Source organism: Armigeres subalbatus, chromosome 1 (genome assembly GCF_024139115.2).
Source record: "Armigeres subalbatus isolate Guangzhou_Male chromosome 1, GZ_Asu_2, whole genome shotgun sequence".
NCBI lineage: Eukaryota > Metazoa > Arthropoda > Insecta > Diptera > Culicidae > Armigeres > Armigeres subalbatus.
Window position 1 is genome coordinate 57570461 of NC_085139.1, and position 21139 is coordinate 57591599.

The following is a 21139-nucleotide window of genomic DNA, read 5'->3' on the forward strand; positions in this document are numbered from 1 at the left end:
TGAATGAAACTTGTTGCGAGTAAATCAGCTAAGAGTAAGTGTCTAAAAAGTGAGTGAGAATTTTTGTTGTATAGAAATATATTTTGGCCATAACTCCGAAGCCCATAGTCCGATTCGGCCAATTTTCAATACGAAACAATGGGACAAGATTCCGCGTCGAATGCAACTTGTTGCGAGCAAATCGGTTAATGATAAGTGCCTGAAAAATGAGTGAGATTATTTTGCGCACACACATACACACACATACACACACACATACACACACACATACACACACATACACACACACATACACACAGACATCACTTCAATTCGTCGAGCTGAGTCAATCGGTATATAACACTATGGGTCTCCGGGACTCCTATAAAAAGTTCGTTTTTGGAGCGAACATATAGCCTTTACGTATACTTTGTATACGAGAAAGGCAAAAAGGAAAACCCATATTAATCCACCTAACGGCGATGATGCCTTTCTCGCTCATTATAAAATGTATCGAGAAAAGTTCTTTGGAGAGGTCAAAACAAAACGAATATAAAGCAATTAATGGTTTTTGCCTGTCATATAGACTTCCAAAATATTTCAAAATATTTCTTCTACTTCTTTTTTGGACTTCCAAATTCTTGAAATAATTGATTATAAGCAACAGACGATGAAAATCATCAGTTGTTATCAGTATCATTTCTGAGTGTAAAATGCTGTACAAAAAATGTGGTAAGATAGGATCGCGAAGAAATCATACTAAAATTGTCGAAAGTAGTCGAAATCAGGGGCAAACAAAATTTGTTAAACATGTTTGAAATCGGGTCATCATTGTATCTTGTACATATTCATTTATGGAATGAAGAATTAAGGAGTATCTTGAAGTCAAAGTTGTCGTTTTAACTGACTATAAGCATAATTATTACTTTCATCAGCATTTAGAAAGCCAGGAATGTTTAACATATGTATACAATTTGACAAACTACGTCTTGTTTAAATTATTATTAGGATCTTCTTTACCATCATCGGATAATAGTAAAAGAGTAGAAAATTTGATTACCTTTCCAACCACATATCACTAGTAACAATTTGCTGACAGAATTTCAAGCTGGTTTCCGTGGAGGTCAAAGTGTTAAAACTGCGGTACTTCGTGTATACGACGACTTAGGAGCCATTATCGACAGGAAAGGATCTTGAATTTTGTTACTACTGGATTTTACAAAAGCTTTTGATACCATCTCTCATAAGAAACTCATTGGTAAATTACAAGCCCAGTTCTACTTTTCTTCTTCTGCTGCATACTTGATGGAATCCTATCTAAGTGGTAGAAGACAAACGGTTTACTGTGGAAATAGAAGCTCAAGTAGTGCTGAGGTGTCATCAGGTGTACCACAAGGCTCGGTTCTTGGCCCACTGACTGCTGTTTTGCGGTCATATTAACGACCTACCGACGGTTTTGAAGTATTGTTCTATCCAAATCTAAGCTGATGATGTCCAACTCTACATTGGACGATATGGGCCCTGTGTTCGTGAATTAGTCAGGATGGTGAATGTTGATCTCGAGCTAGTTGCAGACTGGTCAAGGCGCAACGATCTAAACGTGAATGCATCAAACACCAAGACTTTGATCATCACAAGTCGGCGTCGTAGAGGCTCTGAATCTATACCGAATCTTGTTATGGATGGTCAGAACCAGAACATCGAGTTTTGCGAAAGTGCGAGTAACCTCGGATTTATCTTCCAGAACGACCTACAATGGGAGGACCTTATAGCACAACAATGTGGGAAGATTCACGCAAGTCTTCGTACGTTATACTGCTGTGCTCCAGCCGTAACAACTACCACTAAGCTGATGCTTTTCAAATCGCTTATCCTGCCACATTTCTTATTTGGTGACATTCTACACATCCGTCCTAGTGGTAGATCCTTCAATCGCCTCCGTGTAGCACTGAACTGCTGTGCACGATATGTGTTCAATTTGACCCGTTATGGTCATACTTGCAACAACAGCTTATCGGATCCCCGTTGGAATATTTCTACGCACATCGTTCCTGTGTCTTCTTGAGGTATTTAATGGTGACACAATTCCCACCATTATTGTTTCAGAAGCTCATCCAAACTAGACGCCGCCGCTTGCAGAACCTGGTTATCCCAGCTAATAACTCTGCCTGTTACCCCAACTCATTGTTCGTCAGAGGTGTGATACATTGGAACTCATTACCAACTGCTTTAAAACGTTCTTCATCGGGAGCAATTTTCAAGAGAGGCTGCATCGAATTTTGGAATCGTTGACAATGTAATTATTTGAAACATTAGAATAAAAATTAGAATAATACATTAGGCAGATATGATATCGTGATTTGAAACGGAAATAGTAATTTTAAAAGATTTGTATCTTACGCTACTGGACAATAAAACAAACAAACAAACAAATGCTTTTTACTGATGAAATTTATTCGTTTAACGATAATTTGCACTACGGGCAAATTAGCTCAAATCCTTTTCACGGTTGCGTATGAGAAGCTAGTGGTAGTTAGAAACTGGGCGACTTGATACTTTGAATTGCTCTGCTTGCATTTAAAAATTCTACCATCCGAGCTCGCGATTTTTGGATTTTATTTTTAATTTGCGGTGACTGGCAGTTAGAATAATATTTCGCGACTTTTGTTATGTCCACGCAAATCGAATTGAAAGAGTCATGAATAATATTACATATTCGAAAAATTTAAGACAAATAAACGCAATTAAAAAACGCTCACTTCTATGAACATTGAAGTTGCTCCGCCTCTCCTGGATGGAATATTTCTGTGCCAAAGGAGCGTGACTTGAGAAAATTTTCAATCTGTATTTGTCGATGCCACTTGATATTCTATTGAGACTCCACTAGCCACAATTTCACGTTTTCTTATATTCTTGGAAAAATACGTGACAGCTAAATAGAACTGCTATCGACTACGCGGCTTTGCCTATTCAGAATCTCTGTTTGATCGTGTTCATAAAATGAGTTAGTTTTAAGTACCCAATATTATGGCTATAACTGTTATAATCATTTTCAATACAAAACGTTGGGATAGCATCGTCCAATACAAATTGTTGCAAAAAATCGGTTAAGGATAAATGCCCGTAAAATGAGTGAGTTTTTAAACGCATTTTGAATATAAAAATGTATTTTGGTAATAATTTCTTCGTTCATAGTCCGATATGGCCCTTTTCTAATAGGAAACAATGAAACAGGATTCCCCATGCTATACATCTTGTTGTGAGTAAAGACTAAGACTAAGAGTTCTAGCAAAAATGCATTTTTCGAAAAAAAAAAATGTCTCCAAAAAAATATCTAGACTTTTCCACTCGATTTTGTCTAGAGAAAATTCATTTTGGCCATAACGGAGACCAAAGTCCGATCCGGTCAACTTTCTCTAAGAAGCAATAAGACAGGACTCCGCGTCGAATGCAACTTGTTGCGGGCAGATCGATTAATGATAAGTGCCCAAAAATGAGCTAGACTTTTAAACATGCTTTTTTATTTAAAAAAATATATTTTGGCTGTAACTTCCAAGCCCAGTCCAATCCGTCCAATTTTCAATAGGAAACAATGAGACACGATTCCTCGTCGAATGCTTGTTGTGAGTAAATCGGTTAAATATAAGTGAATTTAAAATGAGCAAGATTTTATTACTCGTTTTTGTCTAAAGAAAACGTATTTTGGCCATAAATTTTGAGTGTAGGGGAAGGTGGTCAGTTGTCGGCACCCTTTTGCTTTTGGTCCATAACTTTCGTCCAATTGCACAACGTGGTCATATTTGCATACCAATGGAAGCATATAGGCATAAGCTAATAACTAGTGGAAAGATTTGTTTTATTTCATCTATTGAAGTTAAAGAGAGTGCGTGTGAGTTCAACAAGTTGTTTTTATGATATTCCATATTTCATCGATATTATGTATATTATATGTATCAATATTATATGTATAAATAAATAAAAATGAAATAACTTATTATTAAAATAATGGGATTTGAATTTCGGTATGGGTTATGATATCATGAAAATAGTTTTTTAATAGGTACTTATTGTTTATGTATTTTTATTATTTTTTTTTACAATATTTACAATATTGTCTCATCTGTTAATGCAGTACTAGACCTACTATTTTTGGTTGAAAGACAGTTATTCTTCAATTGTTTCGCCTCTTTTACTGTATTTCTATTGGTTTTGAACTCATCAATGGCATCCTGAATGGACCACGATCTTGGCAGCATCGACAAAATCAATAATTTTTCTTTCCTTGTCGTGGCTGGATTCGAGAGCCTTTCTTTCATATTTATAATTATGAGTAATTCTCCCGGGCCACGGGCACGAGGTTCTTAAAAATGCCTAAATTTATATTCTTTCGAAAGCTTACGGCGAGTATATTAAGGATCCGAGTTAAATTCATCAGAAAGATGAACCCATCGTTAGTTATACACGAAATCATTTTTATGGACCCCTCGATATTTGTCAATTCTTGACTCACCAAAACTGTCATAACTCCAACATTTCTCAACCGATCATAGAGATCAGCATATCGTTGGAAAGAGAAAGAGTGTATCCTTAATTTGCAATAATAAAAGTTTAAGCAGAATTTGGCCACCACCTTGGATTTCTTTTTAAAAATCTACAAGGGGATCCATTTCTCCCTAGGTTAGACAGAGGAAGGGCTAAGGATTTTTCTGCATATTTTTGAACTTTCAAGATTTTTCCATCATTTTAAAACTACGTCATCTGCAAAAAGTAAGGCTTGGACGTTTGGTGGTAGGTCTCTGAGCATATGATGTCTATTGCTATCAAGGACAGGGTTACGCTCGTAACTGATCCTTGACACAAACCATTTTCCATTAGCGTGTCGCGGGAGTATGTGCCGTTTACCTTTACTGTGAAGGCGATTTTCATCATTTGTTGAAGATATTTGATGAGGTTTCTTCCTATTTTTCACTCGATTATTCTGTTTAAAACTGGTCTGCGCCACCCTAGTAACATTTTGGTTTTATGCTGGTTTTATAACACTCTTGAAGAGTAAATTATGGTCTTCAAGAGCGTTATAAAACTTAAAATGTTTCTTGGGCCAGGTTGTGTCGTAAACTTTTTCTAATGTCCAGAAAAAACAACTTGTGCCAGCCGCTTTTTATGTACCTATTGCTTCTCTTACGATGATGTCAAAACTGCCCAGATAGTCGGTAGTAGATTTACATTTCCTGAAGGCGTACTGGTGTTGATTGATTAAATTTTTTTCTTCTAAGATTAACATTAGCCTGTTGATGATCATTCTTTCCATGTTTGTGTTTATGAGTTGGCCATTAAAGTTGATTTGTATGATAGCAGATTATTGGTATTTTCCCTAAATTTTCTTAAAATTGTCCCACATCTCTCTGGTTGGAGTATGGACGATGTTTTTTTTTTTACAAATTCTTTCCAAGAGCTGGTTTTTGCTTCAGTGATGATTTATTGTGCTCTGTCGTTGACATCTTCATATTCGTTTACTGGTTACGGGCTTGGTTTTTTTTCTTCTTATTTTTAAGTTTACTTAGAACTTTTCTTCTAGATTTAATAGCTGTGGAAACTTCTTTGTTTTACCATGGCATACGTTTTCTATTATTGTTTTGTTATTACCTCTAGTTGATCGATGATTTTAATATAGGTTTCCAATCCGCGTCTTCCATTTTCCATCTTGGAATACGATCACTTTCTGGCTATATTGACGGTGTCGACATAATTAGTAGAATATGATCACTTCCATGTGAATCCTCACAGACGGTAAGCTCCAATATTCATGCTAGCTGATTGGTGCAGAGGCAAATGTCGATGCAAGATACGATTCCTGTGCCGCTGTTTATGTTGGATTTGTTCTATTAGCTCCATAAAATCCTCTTTTGTGATCTTTTCTCCCGGAGGGAAGTATACATTTATTAATTTGGCGTTCAGTGGTGCTCCAATATTTACTGCAATTGTTGCTAAATCAGTATCAATATCTATTATTTGACTGTCAATGTCATTTTTTACTGCAATTATTACACCGCCTACTGCTCTTGCTCCATGTGTTCTTGGACTATGTTAGGGTGCGGCCAGAGTAGACGCGAAGTGCGAAGCGAAGCGTCCATACGATTTGACAGCTCCTTATTATTGATTGTTATTCCTTTGTTTGCAATTTTCGCGCGGCGTCTCGTAGACGCGTCTACTTTGGCAGGCACATTATGTCAAAAATCCTCTGATTTCTGATAGGTTGTCATTTTCGCACATAGTTTCTTGGAGGCAAATCGCTATTGTGTTGTAAGTGCTTGCAAGAAGACTGAGGTCAGACATTCTTCCTTTTATATTCTATGAGATCATATGGTGTTCACTGTTGTTTCTTCTTGAGTGGTTTTGTGTTGTGTGTGCTATTATGTAGTGTTTTTTTAATTTGGTTTTACTATTATTTTCTAAGATGTTATCTTTTCGTTTCCGTAATCTGGGTTATCTTCTGGGTCTGAGGAAACATATCCTACTTCTTCGGTAACTGCTTTCATTGTGTTTCCTTTTTTTTCTATGGGGTGGACCTGGCTGCTTCTCTTGACTTCTTGTGTGTTTAGTTGGGTTCTACTGTCCACTATGAGAGGGTGCGTACAAATTTAGGGTTGCTTGTATTTACTATTTTCTTTTTTTAAACTTTCAAGCTCGTTCTCGACTCTTTTTCTTTTTCTTTTTCTTTTCTCCACTTTGTGAACTGATATCTAATGTTCGAATTTATGCTTCATTTCTTCTTTATGGTCCTTCAACTTCACATCGAACTGGTTTTTGATGTTAGTTCTAAGCTTTTCTTCGTTTAGTTGTTTCACTTGATCTGCTTAAGTGCCCGAGCTTTGATCATCCATCATTTTTCGGGCTTCCAAGAATGACACGTTTTTAGCTAGGGTAAATCACTACTTGGGCCTATGGACCCGATTCCCGGCTCACTGCACAGAAAACTAAGGATTTATACTTTTTGGAAGCCATAGGATTATGATTGATAATTTTTCAAAAGTCGCCCTTTTATTTCGCACAATACTCAATATTTTCCAACTACTTATTTCACTCTCTCTCATTCGCTCTCCGTTGCTACACCACTGAGCCGGAGTGAATCTTTTCACTTTTACAAAACGGCATTTGCATATAAACACCTACCTGAAAATCGTCACAATTCTCGTTACAATCATTGCTTCAATCTGTTAATCACCACACAATAATTCTAAACTCACGCACTTTAATCTTTTCTATTTGTTCGTTTCACTTGAACTAATGTAAACATATTAGAATACATTTAAAAATGTATCCTCAAACCGAACAAAAATTCACCTCGGCCTAAGAACTTCTAGCCGCACCGTGCTACCAGAAGGCCAGCAGTCTTTTTAGTATGAAAAAAAAATCCTTCATCGTTCAAAGGAAAACTATCTAATTAGTTGACGCTATCATGTTATTTATAATTCTCTCGATTTCAAAAAATGAAAAAAGATAGTTTTTAAGCGTTTCGAAGTAATTTGGATGAGTGAATATATCTTTTCAACCAAATAAAAATGATTATAAATAGTACCATCTGGCATCATGTCGGCGTTGAACGTGCATATTTTTGTTTACGTCGCATTTTCTACCGTCCCGAGAGAGAATGAGAGTAAGATGTTGAGAGATTGAGCGAAATTTTGCTTAGGCCGGGAACTGGTTTCGAAGTGGGCCGGATTTGCAATCGCTATGACTGAAATGAGTGCTGCACATCGTTAATTTAAATCAATTGAAAGCTTTTTCCAACGATGTTTACCAAGAAAAGCTATTTTTAAGCAGAAGTGAACCCCTTTGCAGTATTGCACGGCCCAATATATTCAGGAAAAGTTGCTTCCTGTTATAAATATCAATAAAATAATGCAGTCGTATGCATGTTAGGCCGGGAATGGGGTAAGAAACCCTACTTTGGTTTTTATTACTTCCTTTTCTCTTTTTATGGCGAAGCATACATTAAAGAATGCTCCATGCTCGTTTCCACAATTTACACTTTTTTCACGATTTTCGCATTCTTCGTGATAGTTGTTTCCACATTTCCCACACTTTTTCTCACTAGAACAGTTTCACTCAGTGTGGCCATACTTTAGTCATTTGAACGAACGCATTGGATTTGGATACCATGGTCTTGTTTCTAGCACAGTGAATCCTATTTTCACTTCTTTGGGAGCCATCGCAGTTGTCGCACATTTCCATCAATTGTTTTGTTTCTGTTACTTTTTGGGACGACAGATTTTCCAGGAGCTCGTCATCACTAGAGGCCTGAATAAGAGAAACGCGGATAAGTATGTGCCGCCAATCGAACCGTAAAAAAACAGCAGCCAATCGAGCAGGAGACCTGTCAAGCAGCCAAAATGTTGGTTCAAATACTGAAAACGGCCAAATTCGATTTTATGCCGTTTTTAAATAAACAAATTTGAATGCATTTTACATTAGTTTGCAATAATATATGCAAGTCATTTATAGATTATGAAATTAAATTGCATTGTTTATTGGATTCTATTTTCATGTGATGTGGACACATTAAATAGCGGGTTGTGAGATTTTATCTACATAAACCATTTCTTCCTTTTCAGATGTTGCTCTTTGATGAAGAAGATTGAATGCAGTGCCGGCAGAGTCATATTTTCTATCCGCGTTTCTCTTATTCAGGCCTCTAGTCGTCACTAACTTCTTTCAAGTCTCGGCAGACTATCACAACTTTGCTTGAATTTAAAGTTTTGTATTCGTAAACGATAACTATCGTCACACAATTTCTGGTTCGACCTTTGCAGTAACTTTGGATTGTTAAAATTATTTAAGTTCTTTTAGTGGAATGTCTTCAACTGTCATTAGACGAGTTCAGTACTTTCCATTTAATACCACCACGTTTTGTAAGCTTTACAGAAACGTATTTCGACCTCAACTGTGAGGCTGTCATCACTGTTTCGTACTTGACTCAACTTGGAAAGTGCTAAACTCGTCTTATGACAGTTGAACTTTGGATTGTTTTTTTTCCACAATAAGCGGGTACACTCCGTGGAATTTTTCATCCTCTTCCGTCCTTTCCATCACCATTATTACTTCTCTGGGGCTTCCCCCAGACGGGGGAAATTGCATAAACTCATCCGGCGAGTTGGTATCGCCGGTGGCGCAGGGTTTATTCTAATTTAGTGGCCTGTGTGTGTTGTTTACGCCTCCGTCGACTAACTGATTCGACACTTTCGCGGGCTTGGTCGGGGGGTAATATGACACTCTCGCAATCGCGGATGTTGATTTAATTAACTCAACTGCCGGATTGCCAATTAGCGTCTATACTCGACCGAGGCAGAACTCGGACGGTCGAAATTATCTAGATCGGTTGAGAATTGTTGAAGTGATGAAAATATAAAAGTCGAGTACCAACGTGGTAAAAAAAAATCAGAAAAATCTCCCCACGTCACCCCTTGTATCCAAGTGATTTTCTCACAGATATTACATTTCATCGAGTTCTCAAATGTCACAAAATTTCCGCTTCCAGCTCTAAAAAGACATTAATGCTGTCCAATGAGCAGCTCGAAGTAGCTCGAAGTTGTTACTGTCACGCTCATGCCCGTTTGTTGACAAAAAAGAACGAGCAGGACGGGAACAACTTCGAGCTACTTCGAGCTGCTCATTGGACAGCACTATTGATATATCACCACTTGAAGTTGCAAAACGAACCCTGTCGAGCACATAAGGGTGAAGTGGCTATCACTTTTGATATAATTTATGGTCTGCGTAAAAATCTGGATAGAAGCTATTCTATTTTCAGACAATTTTAAAATAAATTCCAACGCCGGATATCTTGTACCACCAAGAATTATTACATGATAACACAAACCTATATCAATCACAAATGGACATGTGTGTTATGTATGTATGTTTGGGGTACTTGGTACTTGGGGAATTTCGCTGAAATTTAATCACACATAGTGATTCCGGTGATAATCAAGTGGTGGTAAAGTGTGAAAAGTGGTTTATATCAAAAATATGTCGTGTCATAAACAATAAAGGGGAAAGTCAGGCGATCCAGAAAAGTAAGTAAAAGTTTGCTATTCGTGTTCTGTTTTAGAAGTCTGGGCATGAAATAGTTTTATTGGATCTAAATTATGTTCATAAATGGTGTATGTTTGCTGGTAAATGCAAACATTGTTGAGGGTGCCAAAAGCCGTCACACCCTGCTAATGCCGTATTCTACCCTATCAAAAAAAAGACGCTCAGTAAATTGTGGTAACCAAAATTTATATTTCATGTGTATTTGATTAGAATCTAGTTCTGGGTCTCGCGGATTTGATTTTTAGTCGGTGCGGATTTGGCACGGAAAATATTTCAGGATCTCCGGAGCAATGTATAGACCGGTCATCGGACCGAATAGTCTGCACACCGTATCGAATGACAACGGCCAAAAATATCCACAAGGCCACATGGAGATCGCCTAACCAAGAAACGGAAAACCAAATCGACCACGTTCTGATCAACGGTAAATTCTTCTCCGACATCACGAACGTCCGAACCTACCGCAGTGGGAATATTGAATCCGACCACTACCTCATTGCAGTATGCCTGCGATCAAAACTCTCGACGGTGTACAACACGCGTCGAAGTCGGACGCCGCGGCTTAACATTGGGCGGCTACAAGACGGTAGACTATCCCAAGAATGCGCGCAGCAGCTGGAAATGCCACTCCCAACGGAAGAGCAGCTAGGCGCAGCGTCTCTTGAAGATGGCTGGAGAGATATTCGATCCGCCATTGGTAGCACCGCAACCGCTGCACTTGGCACGGTGCCCCCGGATCAGAGAAACGACTGGTATGACGGCGAATGTGAGCAGTTAGTAGAAGAGAAGAATGCAGCATAGGCGAGATTGCTGCAACACCGCACGAGGGCGAACGAAGCACGATATAAACAGGCGCGGAACAGACAAAAGTCGATTTTCCGGAGGAAAAAGCGTCAGCAGGAAAATCGAGACCGTGAAGAGACGGAGCAACTGTACCGCGCTAATAACACACGAAAGTTCTATGAGAAGTTGAACCGTTTACGTAAGGGCCACGTGCCACAGCCTGATATGTGTAAGGACATAAACGGGAACCTTCTTAACGAACGAGCGTGAGGTGATCCAAAGGTGGCGGCAGCACTACGAAGAGCACCTGAATGGCGATGTGGCAGACGAAGATGGCGGTATGGTGATGGACCTGGGAGAACGCGCGCAGGACATAATTTTACCGGCTCCGGATCTCCAGGAAATCCAGGAGGAGATTGGCCGGCTAAAAAACAACAAAGCCCCTGGGGTTGATCAACTACCAGGAGAGCTATTTAAACACGGTGGTGAGACACTGGCTAAAGCGATGCACTGGGTCATTACCTAGATTTGGGTGGAGGAAGTTTTGCCGCAGGAGTGGATGGAAGGTGTCGTGTGTCCCATCTACAAAAAGGGCGATAAGCTGGATTGTAGCAACTACCACGCAATCACATTGCTTAACGCCGCCTACAAGGTACTCTCCCAAATTTTATGCCGTCGACTAGCACCAACTGCAAGGGAGTTCGTGGGGCAGTACCAGGCGGGTTTTATGGGCGAACGCTCCACCACGGACCAGGTGTTCGCCATTCGCCAAGTACTGCAGAAATGCCGCGAGTACAACGTGCCCACACATCATCTATTCATCGACTTCAAAGCCGCATATGATACAATCGATCGGGACCAGCTATGGCAGCTAATGCACAAACATGGATTTCCGGATAAACTGACACGGTTGATCAAAGCGACGATGGATCGGGTGATGTGCGTAGTTCCAGGGGCATTCTCGAATCCCTTCGAAACCCGCAGAGGGTTACGACAAGATGATGGTCTTTCGTGTCTGCTATTCAACATCGCTTAGGAAGGGGTAATACGAAGAGCAGGGATTAACACGAGTGGTACAATTTTCAATAAGCCCGTCCAGCTATTTGGCTTCGCCGACGACATAGATATTACGGCAAGTAACTTTGAGAAGATGGAGGAAGCGTACATCAGACTGAAGAGGGAAGCTAAGCGGATCGGACTAGTCATCAACACGTCGAAGACAAAGTACATGATAGGAAGAGGTTCAAGAGAAGACCCCATGTGAGCCACCCACCGCGAGTTTGCATCGGTGGTGACGAAATCGATTTGGTAGAAGAATTTGTGTACTTGGGCTCACTGGTGACTGCCGAAAATGACACCAGCAGAGACATTCGGAGACGCATAGTGCCTGGAAATCGAACGTACTTTGGACTCCGCAAGACGCTCCGATCGAATAGAGTTCGCCGCCGTACCAAACTGACAATCTACAAAACGCTTATTAGACCGGTAATCCTCTACGGACACGAGACCTGGACGATGCTCGTTGAGGACCAACGTGCACTTGGAGTTTTCGAAAGGAAAGTGCTGCATACCATCTATGGTGGGGTGCAGATGGCGGACGGTACGTGGAGGAGGTGAATGAACCACGAGTTGCATGAGCTGCTGGGAGAACCATCCATCGTTCACACCGCGAAAATCGGACGACTACGGTGGGCCGGGCACGTAGCCAGAATGTCGGACAGTAACCCGGTGAAAATGGATCTCGACAACGATCCGACGGGCACAAGAAGGCGAGGTGCGCAGCGGGCAAGTGCATCTATCAGGTGGAAGATGACTTACGGACCCTCCGTAGACTGCGTGGTTGGCGACGTTTAGCCAGGGACAGAGCCGAATGGAGAAGACTCTTATATACCGCACAGGCCACTTCGGCCTTAGTCTGACTTACTTACTCTAAATCCGATCGATTATGTAGTAGCAACAATTCACATGTAAAGCCGGGCATCAAGGGACGTCTCCATAGTCCAAGCTTTATTCTATAACACTATTGACGATAAAAGGAACGACACAAATTTGGATGCGATGTTTGTGATCATAAGAACACGTTTTTTATTTCGTACGTACGTACTGTGTAATGATGTCCATTGGAGCAGTTCCAACTAACAAGCAAGTTTGGGAACATGTTGGTCTTGTAGACCTCCAATATCTGAACTCAAGAATGATTTGGAGTACCGCAGGAACTCTGGGAATGTTGTTGTTGCTGCCAGCACGGTTGAGCAGGGTGACCCCGGCCTAACTGTGTAAACGCAGCCCAACAGGCTGGAACGTCATACGTTGACGTCTTCGAAGATGACGTGGGATGTCATCCTCATTATAGGCATTATTTCCCGTTCTAAAGATGTGCATGGAGTTGAATTGTGGGTTTAGGAGCAAAATTCTTTTCATTTAAAATAAATAATTCTTACTCCTTTCATTTAAAATAGATCTAAAGTTGAATTACAGTAGCGAGCAATATTGTGCAACTTAAAACTAGATTTATCACAACTTGTATCACTGTGAGTTACCTTAAATGACTAGACTGGAATTTCTTAAACATAACCTAAATCTAATATCACAGATAATCGTAGCAAGATGAGCAGAGTCTACTTGAATTTAATTGTACGACCTGTTACCGAAATTTGTAAGTAGAATGTTTTCTCCACATTGTTACTTCACTTGATACTTCAATAAATTTCAGCTTTAAGCTATTTCGCACCAATCGAGAGTTTGCGTCAGCTAAAAAGATTTCGGAAGAAAACCGCCTTTTTGTTCTCGGAACAAAACCTTAAAGAAATTTCGTGGAGCAAGCATGGATGGCAACCTCAAAACACCGGTACAGGAAAAGACAACAGATTGCGTTTGCTGCCACCGTCCGGAATCGGCTGACAACTGTGTTCAGTGTGACCAATAATGTGATGCCTGGTGGTTGCCGAGCGGCCGTGGACGTGTAAGCCGTGTTTACCGCTGAGCATATGCTACACTACCTCCAGTGCTAAATCGGCACGTTTGCAGTTGAAAATGCAGAAGATGAAGGAACAGCAAGCACTCGAGAAACGTCATCTGGAAGAAAAGTTTAAGCTGATGGAGGAGGAGATAGAAGATCAGGAAGACGCCATTAGCAATCGGAGTAGAGTTAGTGGCAGGACGAGTATGGACAGAGTGAAACAGTGGCAGCAGCAATGTCTGGAACAGGGTGCGAGTCCGAAGCAAATGGATAAATCGACGGGCAGTGTAGCAGCTCTACCGGTTCTGAAACCAGGCGATCCGAAGACTACTATAGGAAATTCGTTCAATTCTTCAAACCCGGTCGTCGTGCAGGATCAGCAGCGGTATACTGGCGCGATCCCAAAAACGTCCTGAAAGCAACACGTGGAGGACTCGAGAGGTAAAATTAAACCCCCATTGCCCCCCGTAGCACCTCAAGGTAAGCCATTTGAATCTGTTATGTCTGTACCCTTACTATCTAAAACAGAAAGCTCCCTCCAACAAATTATAAGACAATCTGGATCGTTGGCAGCTTCCGCCACAGTACCATCAAACGCTACAATGACCATGCCTCCCATGACGGGAGCGAAAGTTGGCCATCAGCCACTAATGAATCCAATTAACCCTGGATTAGTACCCAAACTTGTGGAACAGTCGAATGTTGGCCCTTTACCACTTCAGACTAGGACAGAACCTGCGAATACGGGGCTGTACAATGTTGGTCGTTTGCCACATATATATATCCGGCACCGCATCAAGGGACCATCTCCCCACTGCCGGTACTACGTCATATTGAACAATTCGTCCCCTCCACCTCGCAGTTAGCCGCGCGCCAAGTAATGTCCCGGGATTTGCCTAACTTTTCTGGTGACCCTGCTGACTGGCCGATATTCATCAGCAGTTTCATGAACAGCACCCTAGCTTGCGGTTTCAACAGTGCCGAGAATCTTTCACGTCTCCAACGTTGTTTGAAAGGGTCCGCGTATGCGTCTGTCAAAAGTAGGTTGTTGTTACCCGAATCAGTGCCTCAAGTGATCGATACACTTCGCTTGTTATATGGGAGCCCCGAGTTATTAGTGTGTGCTTTATTGCAAAAGGTGTGCAGTGTTCCGGCCCCGAAGGCGGAGAAATTAGAAACGATCATCGACTTCGGCATGGCGGTTCGGAGCCTTTGTGATCATCTAGAAGCCGCTGGACAACAGGAGCATCTGTCCAATCCAACGTTGTTAATGGAACTGGTGGGAAAATTGCCGGTACACACCAAGTTGCAGTGGGCAGATTACTTGCAACAACACCCGGTAGCCAACCTTCAGGTATTTGGGGACTTCATGCTTCAGGTCATCACAGCCATTAGTAGGGTGACAATGTGCGTTGGTGGAAGCAGTGGTTATCATCAAAGGCCACGAATGAAAGGGACGGTGAACACGAACAGTGACGAAGCGGATTTCGATCGGGAGAAAAACAGGATTTGTGTATGCTGCAAGAAGTTAGGTCACCGCATAGCAGAGTGTGCTGTATTCAAGACGTATACCGTAGACAACCGCTGGAAATTCGCGCAAGATGAAGGACTTTGTCACAGCTGTCTCAACGCGCATGGTAGAAGAAGCTGCAGAAACGCGAAGCCGTGCGTAATCCAAGGTTGTCCATACCGCCATCATCCGCTACTGCATTCGAGTCGAACCAGCACAAGCGGGCGACCTGTACAAGGTTTGTCTACAGTACAGAACCATACGCATCGGCAGAGCAAGCCGGTCATTCTTTTCCGCATTATTCCTGTCGTACTATCGGGGCCACTCGCTACCATTGAAACCTACGCATTTCTGGACGATGGCTCAGATCTGTCGCTGATCGAAAACAGTCTTGTGGAGCAGTTAGGAATTGATGGTTGGAGGTCACCGTTGTGCCTAAAATGGACAGGAAATGTTATCAGAATTGAATCAGAATCCAAACAAGTTCGAGTTTCAATCAGAGGAGTTAACTGTAAGAAACAATTTACGCTCAACGATGTCCGCACCGTGGAAGCGCTCACACTACCAGAGCAAAACCTCAATTTCGCTGAAGTGTCACAACAGTACAGCTACCTACATGGCTTGCCGGTCGCCAGCTATGCGAAGGCGATTCCTCGTCTACTGATAGGCGTTAACAACGCAAGCCTCACTGTTCCACTGCAGGTGAGAGAAGGCAAGAGAACTGAGCCGATCACCGTGAAAACTCGATTAGGTTGGTGCATCTAGGCATTAGGTGGAGGCGAAAGAAGAAACACGCACTCTCTAAACTATCACGCTTGTGAATGTGCTAATGACCAGGAGTTGCACGACGCAGTGAAGGATTACTTTTCGATGGAAGACGCTGGAGTAAAGTCTCCGGTGGTTCTAGAATCCGTAGAAGATACACGTGCGAAGGAAATCCAGGAGCAGACGACAGTCCGAGTAGGCAATAGGTTCCAAACCGGCCTACTATGGAAGTATGACGATATTGAATTCCCAGATAGCTACAACATGGCGGTAAAACGTTTTGAGTGTTTAGAACGTAGAATGGTGCGGGATCCGGATTTAGCGTCAAATCTGAAGAACCAAATAACGAAGTACCAGCTGAAAGGTTATGCGCATCTAGCGACACAAACGGAGCTCGCTCATGCTAATCCGAAACGCGTGTGGTATTTACCGTTAGGTGCGGTTACGAATCCGCGGAAGCCCGGCAAAGTTCGCCTTATTTGGGATGCAGCAGCCAGAGTAAATGGAATATCCCTCAATTCTATGCTTCCCAAAGGCCCGGATCAGTTATCTTCGCTTCCTGGAGTTCTATTGCGTTTTAGACAGTTCAAAGTGGCAGTTTCAGCGGACATTCGAGAGATGTACCACCAGTTATTAATCCGCGCGCCGGATCGTCATTCTCAACGTTTCCTATTCCGAAGCAATCCATCAGAGCCACTCAGAATTTATCTCATGGACGTGTCGACCTTTGGATCCACGTGTTCACCAGCGTCAGCCCAGTATGTTAAAAACAGAAACGCAGAAGAGTTTGTCGCTCGCTTTCCAAGAGCGGTGGAGGGAATCCTAAGAAACCACTACGTGGACGACTACTTGGATAGCTTCTCGAGTTGGGAAGAAGTCGAAAGGATCTCACACGATGTCAGAACAATCCATCAGAATGGAGGATTCCACCTTAGAAACTGGCTGTCGAACAGTGCTGAAGTCCTACATGGGCTGAACGAGGAAGTTCTCGAGGGTAGTAAAAATCTCTGCTTGAGCACAACAGACAACAGCGACCGAGTACTTGGCCTCCTATGGCAAACAACCAATGACGAGCTTCGGTTTTCGATGAACGTGAAGGACGATATTCAACGTGTTTTGGATGATGGTGAGAGGCCAACCAAACGGCAAATATTGAGATGTTTAATGGGTATATTTGATCCGCTGGGACTTCTAAGCGTGTATCTGGTTCATGGCAAAATTCTACTTCAGGACGTGTGGCGAGCGGGAATTCAGTGGGACGAAAAGGTACCGGAAGATATATTTGACCTTTGGGTTAGATGGACCGCTCTGTTCCCGAAAATAAGAGTCCTACGTATCCCAAGGTGCTACTTCAAGGAAGCAGATATGCAGACGTATGATCGACTACAACTACATATTTTTGTCGATGCGAGTGAAGCCGCATTTGCCGCAGTAGCGTACTTCCGTGTGATCAACGTAGAAGGCAAAGCAGAATGCGCTTTAGTCGCGGCAAGAGCAAAGGTTGCACCGTTGAAACCGCTTTCAGTTCCGCGCTTGGAGCTTCAAGCAGCGGTGTTGGGTAGCCGCTTGATGTCTTTCGTACAAGAGAACCACAACCTTGAAGTGAAGCAACGATACCTGTGGAGTGATTCCGCCACAGTGTTGGCCTGGTTAAGGTCGAATCGTCGTCGATACAAGCAGTACGTGGCCTGCCGAGTAGGAAAACTTCTTTCTACCACAGACGCAGCTGACTGGCGATGGGTACCTAGCAAATTAAATCCAGCGGATGCTGCCACAAAATGGGGAAAGAATCATTGTTCTTCTGACTCCGACGAGTGGTTCAAAGGCCCTGAGTTTCTGCGGTTACCAGAAAAGGACTGGCCGGAGCAAGTAAAAACGTTGACAAAACCTACCGGAGAACTGCGGAATTGCTTTGTGATCCATGCTGCGATCACTCCGGAAGGCATTATGAATTTTACCCGGTTTTCAAAGTGGAGGCGACTCCTAGGAGCAGTAGCGTACGTACATCGTTTTGTGGGCAATTGTCGGCGTAGACGAACCAGCGAGAAACCAGCATTATTATTCCTTAGTCAGGACAAACTGAGAAACGCGAAAAACTCAATTATACGGATAGTGCAGTGGCAGGAATTTCCCGAAGAGATGTCATTGCTCTCGAGAGGACATAATGAGTTCCCCAAAAGGAGCAGCTTGTATCAGTCAACGCCGATGATAGATGAACACGGAGTGCTGCGGATCGATGGGAGAATCGGAGCTGCACCGCATGCAGCGTTTGATACCAAGTTCCCGATGATTCTTCCAAGAAAGCATCCAGTAACAAAACTGGTGGTACACGACTTCCATCGAGCTTGTCGACATGGAAACTCAGAAACGGTGGTGAACGAAATTCGGCACGGTTGAGCAGGGTGACCCCGGCCTAACTATGTAAACGCAGCCCAACAGGCTGGAACGTCATACGTTGACGTCTTCGAAGGTGACGTGGGATGTCATCGGCATTATAGGCATTATTTCCCGTTCTAAAGATGTGCATGGAGTTGAATTGTGGGTTTAGGAGCAAAATTCTTTTCATTTAAAATAAATAACTCTTACTCCTTTCATTTAAAATAGATCTAAAGTTGAATTACAGTAGCGAGCAATATTGAGCAACTTAAAACTAGATTTATCACAACTTGTATCACAGTGAGTTACCTTAAATGACTAGACTGGAATTTCTTAAACATAACCTAAATCTAATATCACAGATAATCGTAGCAAGATAAGCAGAGTCTACTTGAATTTAATTGTACGACCTGTTACCGAAATTTGTAAGTAGAATGTTTTCTCCACATTGTTACTTTACTTGATACTTCAATAAATTTCAGCTTTAAGCTATTTCGCACCAATCGAGAGTTTGCGTCAGCAAAAAGGTTTCGGAAGAAAACCGCCTTTTTGTTCTCGGAATAGTTGTGATTTGTATGTACTGGTATAACGATGTCCCATGGGGTTGCTCCAACTAACACACAAGCTCAGTACCCTATGAATCACTCTGTTGGTGTTGTAGACCTTCAATATCTGAACTCAAGAATGGTTTGGAGTACCGTAGCTATTCTGGAAATGATGATTTTTTATATACTGATGTAATGATGTCCCATGGGGCTTCTCCAACTAACACACATGCTCGGGAGCCTATGAATTACACTGTTGATATTGTAGATCTCCAAGATCTGAACTCAAGAATAATTTGGAGTACCGTTGATGTTCTCGTAACACTGCGATTTGATTAAAACAGTTTAATTATGTCTCAAGTACAACTTCAAATTAGTATTGAGGCCCCGTAAAACGCTTTGTGGTTTATGTAGATCATCAAGATGTGGACTCAAGGGAGGTTTGGAGACCCTAGAAGTACTCAAAAAAATTATTTTCCCCCATATTTGTAATTTTTCGTGGTTTGCATCCGTTTTTTAAGCAGTATGTCGAAAGTTTATGTTGAAATACGGCGAAAAAAACTGTATTGAATCGGCCAAATACAAAAACAGGTGCGGCTTGTTATTCCCTCCCCTATCCAGCACAGGGACCGATTAATGTCCAGAATTTTACATGTCCTGAAATGAAAACCCCTCACCATACTTCCAAATTGCATTACAAACTGATCCTATAATCTTATATTCTATTTTTTCCATCTGACACATTCTATGTTGGGAATAGTGCACCATGTTCGTTTGCCTTTTTCAAGGAAAAAGCTTCGCATTTTCATGAGAACTCAATCAACTGGCACTTAAAAATCACAAAGTTATATATTGAAATATAAACAATTATGCACAGCAATGATCTGTTGCTTAAACGTCATCTAAGAACATCAGTAGTGTATTAAAAACGTGCTTATACTATCTGGAACACCTCATATGTCATGTGTGAGCTATATTTATAAAATTTCTCGGAATATCATGACATTAATGTACTAGTTTGGTACTAAGGGCACTAACGCCGCCGATTTTAAATTTGGAGCAAGGACCTGTTGACAAAGTTTCCGGATTATTCAAGCCTTACATTGTTCTGGCTGTGTTCGAATAGATTAGATTACGTCCTTCGGATTTAAGGAAGTACTGAGTTGAGACCTCACGAAATTATAGATTAATAAATTGAGCAAAATAGGTGGTGTTTAAAAAATCCTAAAAATAGATACAGACCGATAAAATTATGGAATCCGACCGCATAAAAAGCGACCCCTGTGCCAGCACCTTCCCTCTGCGTATGAAATAATATTTCCTTCAAAACCCTCCCGAGCCCCCAACTGGTACATGCTGGTGAATTGTGTAATTTCTAGCTTTTCGCTCATCACAGCCCGGCAACGACGGCTATGAAAACGAAGACGACCGTGCCAGTATCGAATGTACCACGTGCTTTTTTGGCGCAAAGGTTCTCACTCTCATCCGCATGCTTGACGATAGCTCAGCCGATGTGACGGTTTCGGATGGTATCATATGATTCCGGTCGTGTGCTCGCTCGCTAATGAAGATCTCAGCAGGATTACTCGATGTATAGACACTCTGCTCCGACACGATAACGCATAATGAAAACATAGCCGGTTGATGTTGGCATTGTCGGTCCCATTCATGGAAATTCCAACCGGGTGGTCGAAACGATGGGGTTCTTTGCGAAATTTTAGCTTGTACAACCGGAAAACAAACCTCGCTACTGCAGCATTGCGGTGGTGGTTGACTTTGGCTGTAAAGCAAATTGGTTTATGAGGAATCATTCCTGAAACGAAAATCCTAATGATTGGCGGGAAGTCAGCCATTTCGATGCGAGTATTTTCAACAATCATTATTCTGCGATGGATTTTGTTGGCGGTAGAAAGTACACGTAGGTATCCGACGAATAAAGAATCCCACAAACATGCTTGTGATTGGATGTCAATCCACATATTTGATTGCATAGCAGAGGCTTGATCTATCGTTAATTAATCTCGATTTACCATTCTCGCTGTAATGATTCGATGAAATGTTATCTCTTCATTAGGGCACCATAATTCGTGGCGCTTGCTCAAATTCCAAGCAGGGGGCCATGCACTAATT

General features: G+C 41.8%; 1 protein-coding gene across 1 annotated transcript; it reads left to right on the plus strand.

The window, feature by feature from the left end:
- The first annotated feature begins 14693 nt into the window (after positions 1-14693).
- Positions 14694-18485, plus strand: LOC134206188 (uncharacterized). The gene is made up of 2 exons (XM_062681879.1): positions 14694-16025; positions 16161-18485. The coding sequence occupies exons 1-2, from the start codon at positions 14694-14696 to the stop codon at positions 18483-18485; spliced, it is 3657 nt and encodes a 1218-aa protein (XP_062537863.1).
- The last annotated feature ends 2654 nt before the right edge of the window (positions 18486-21139 follow it).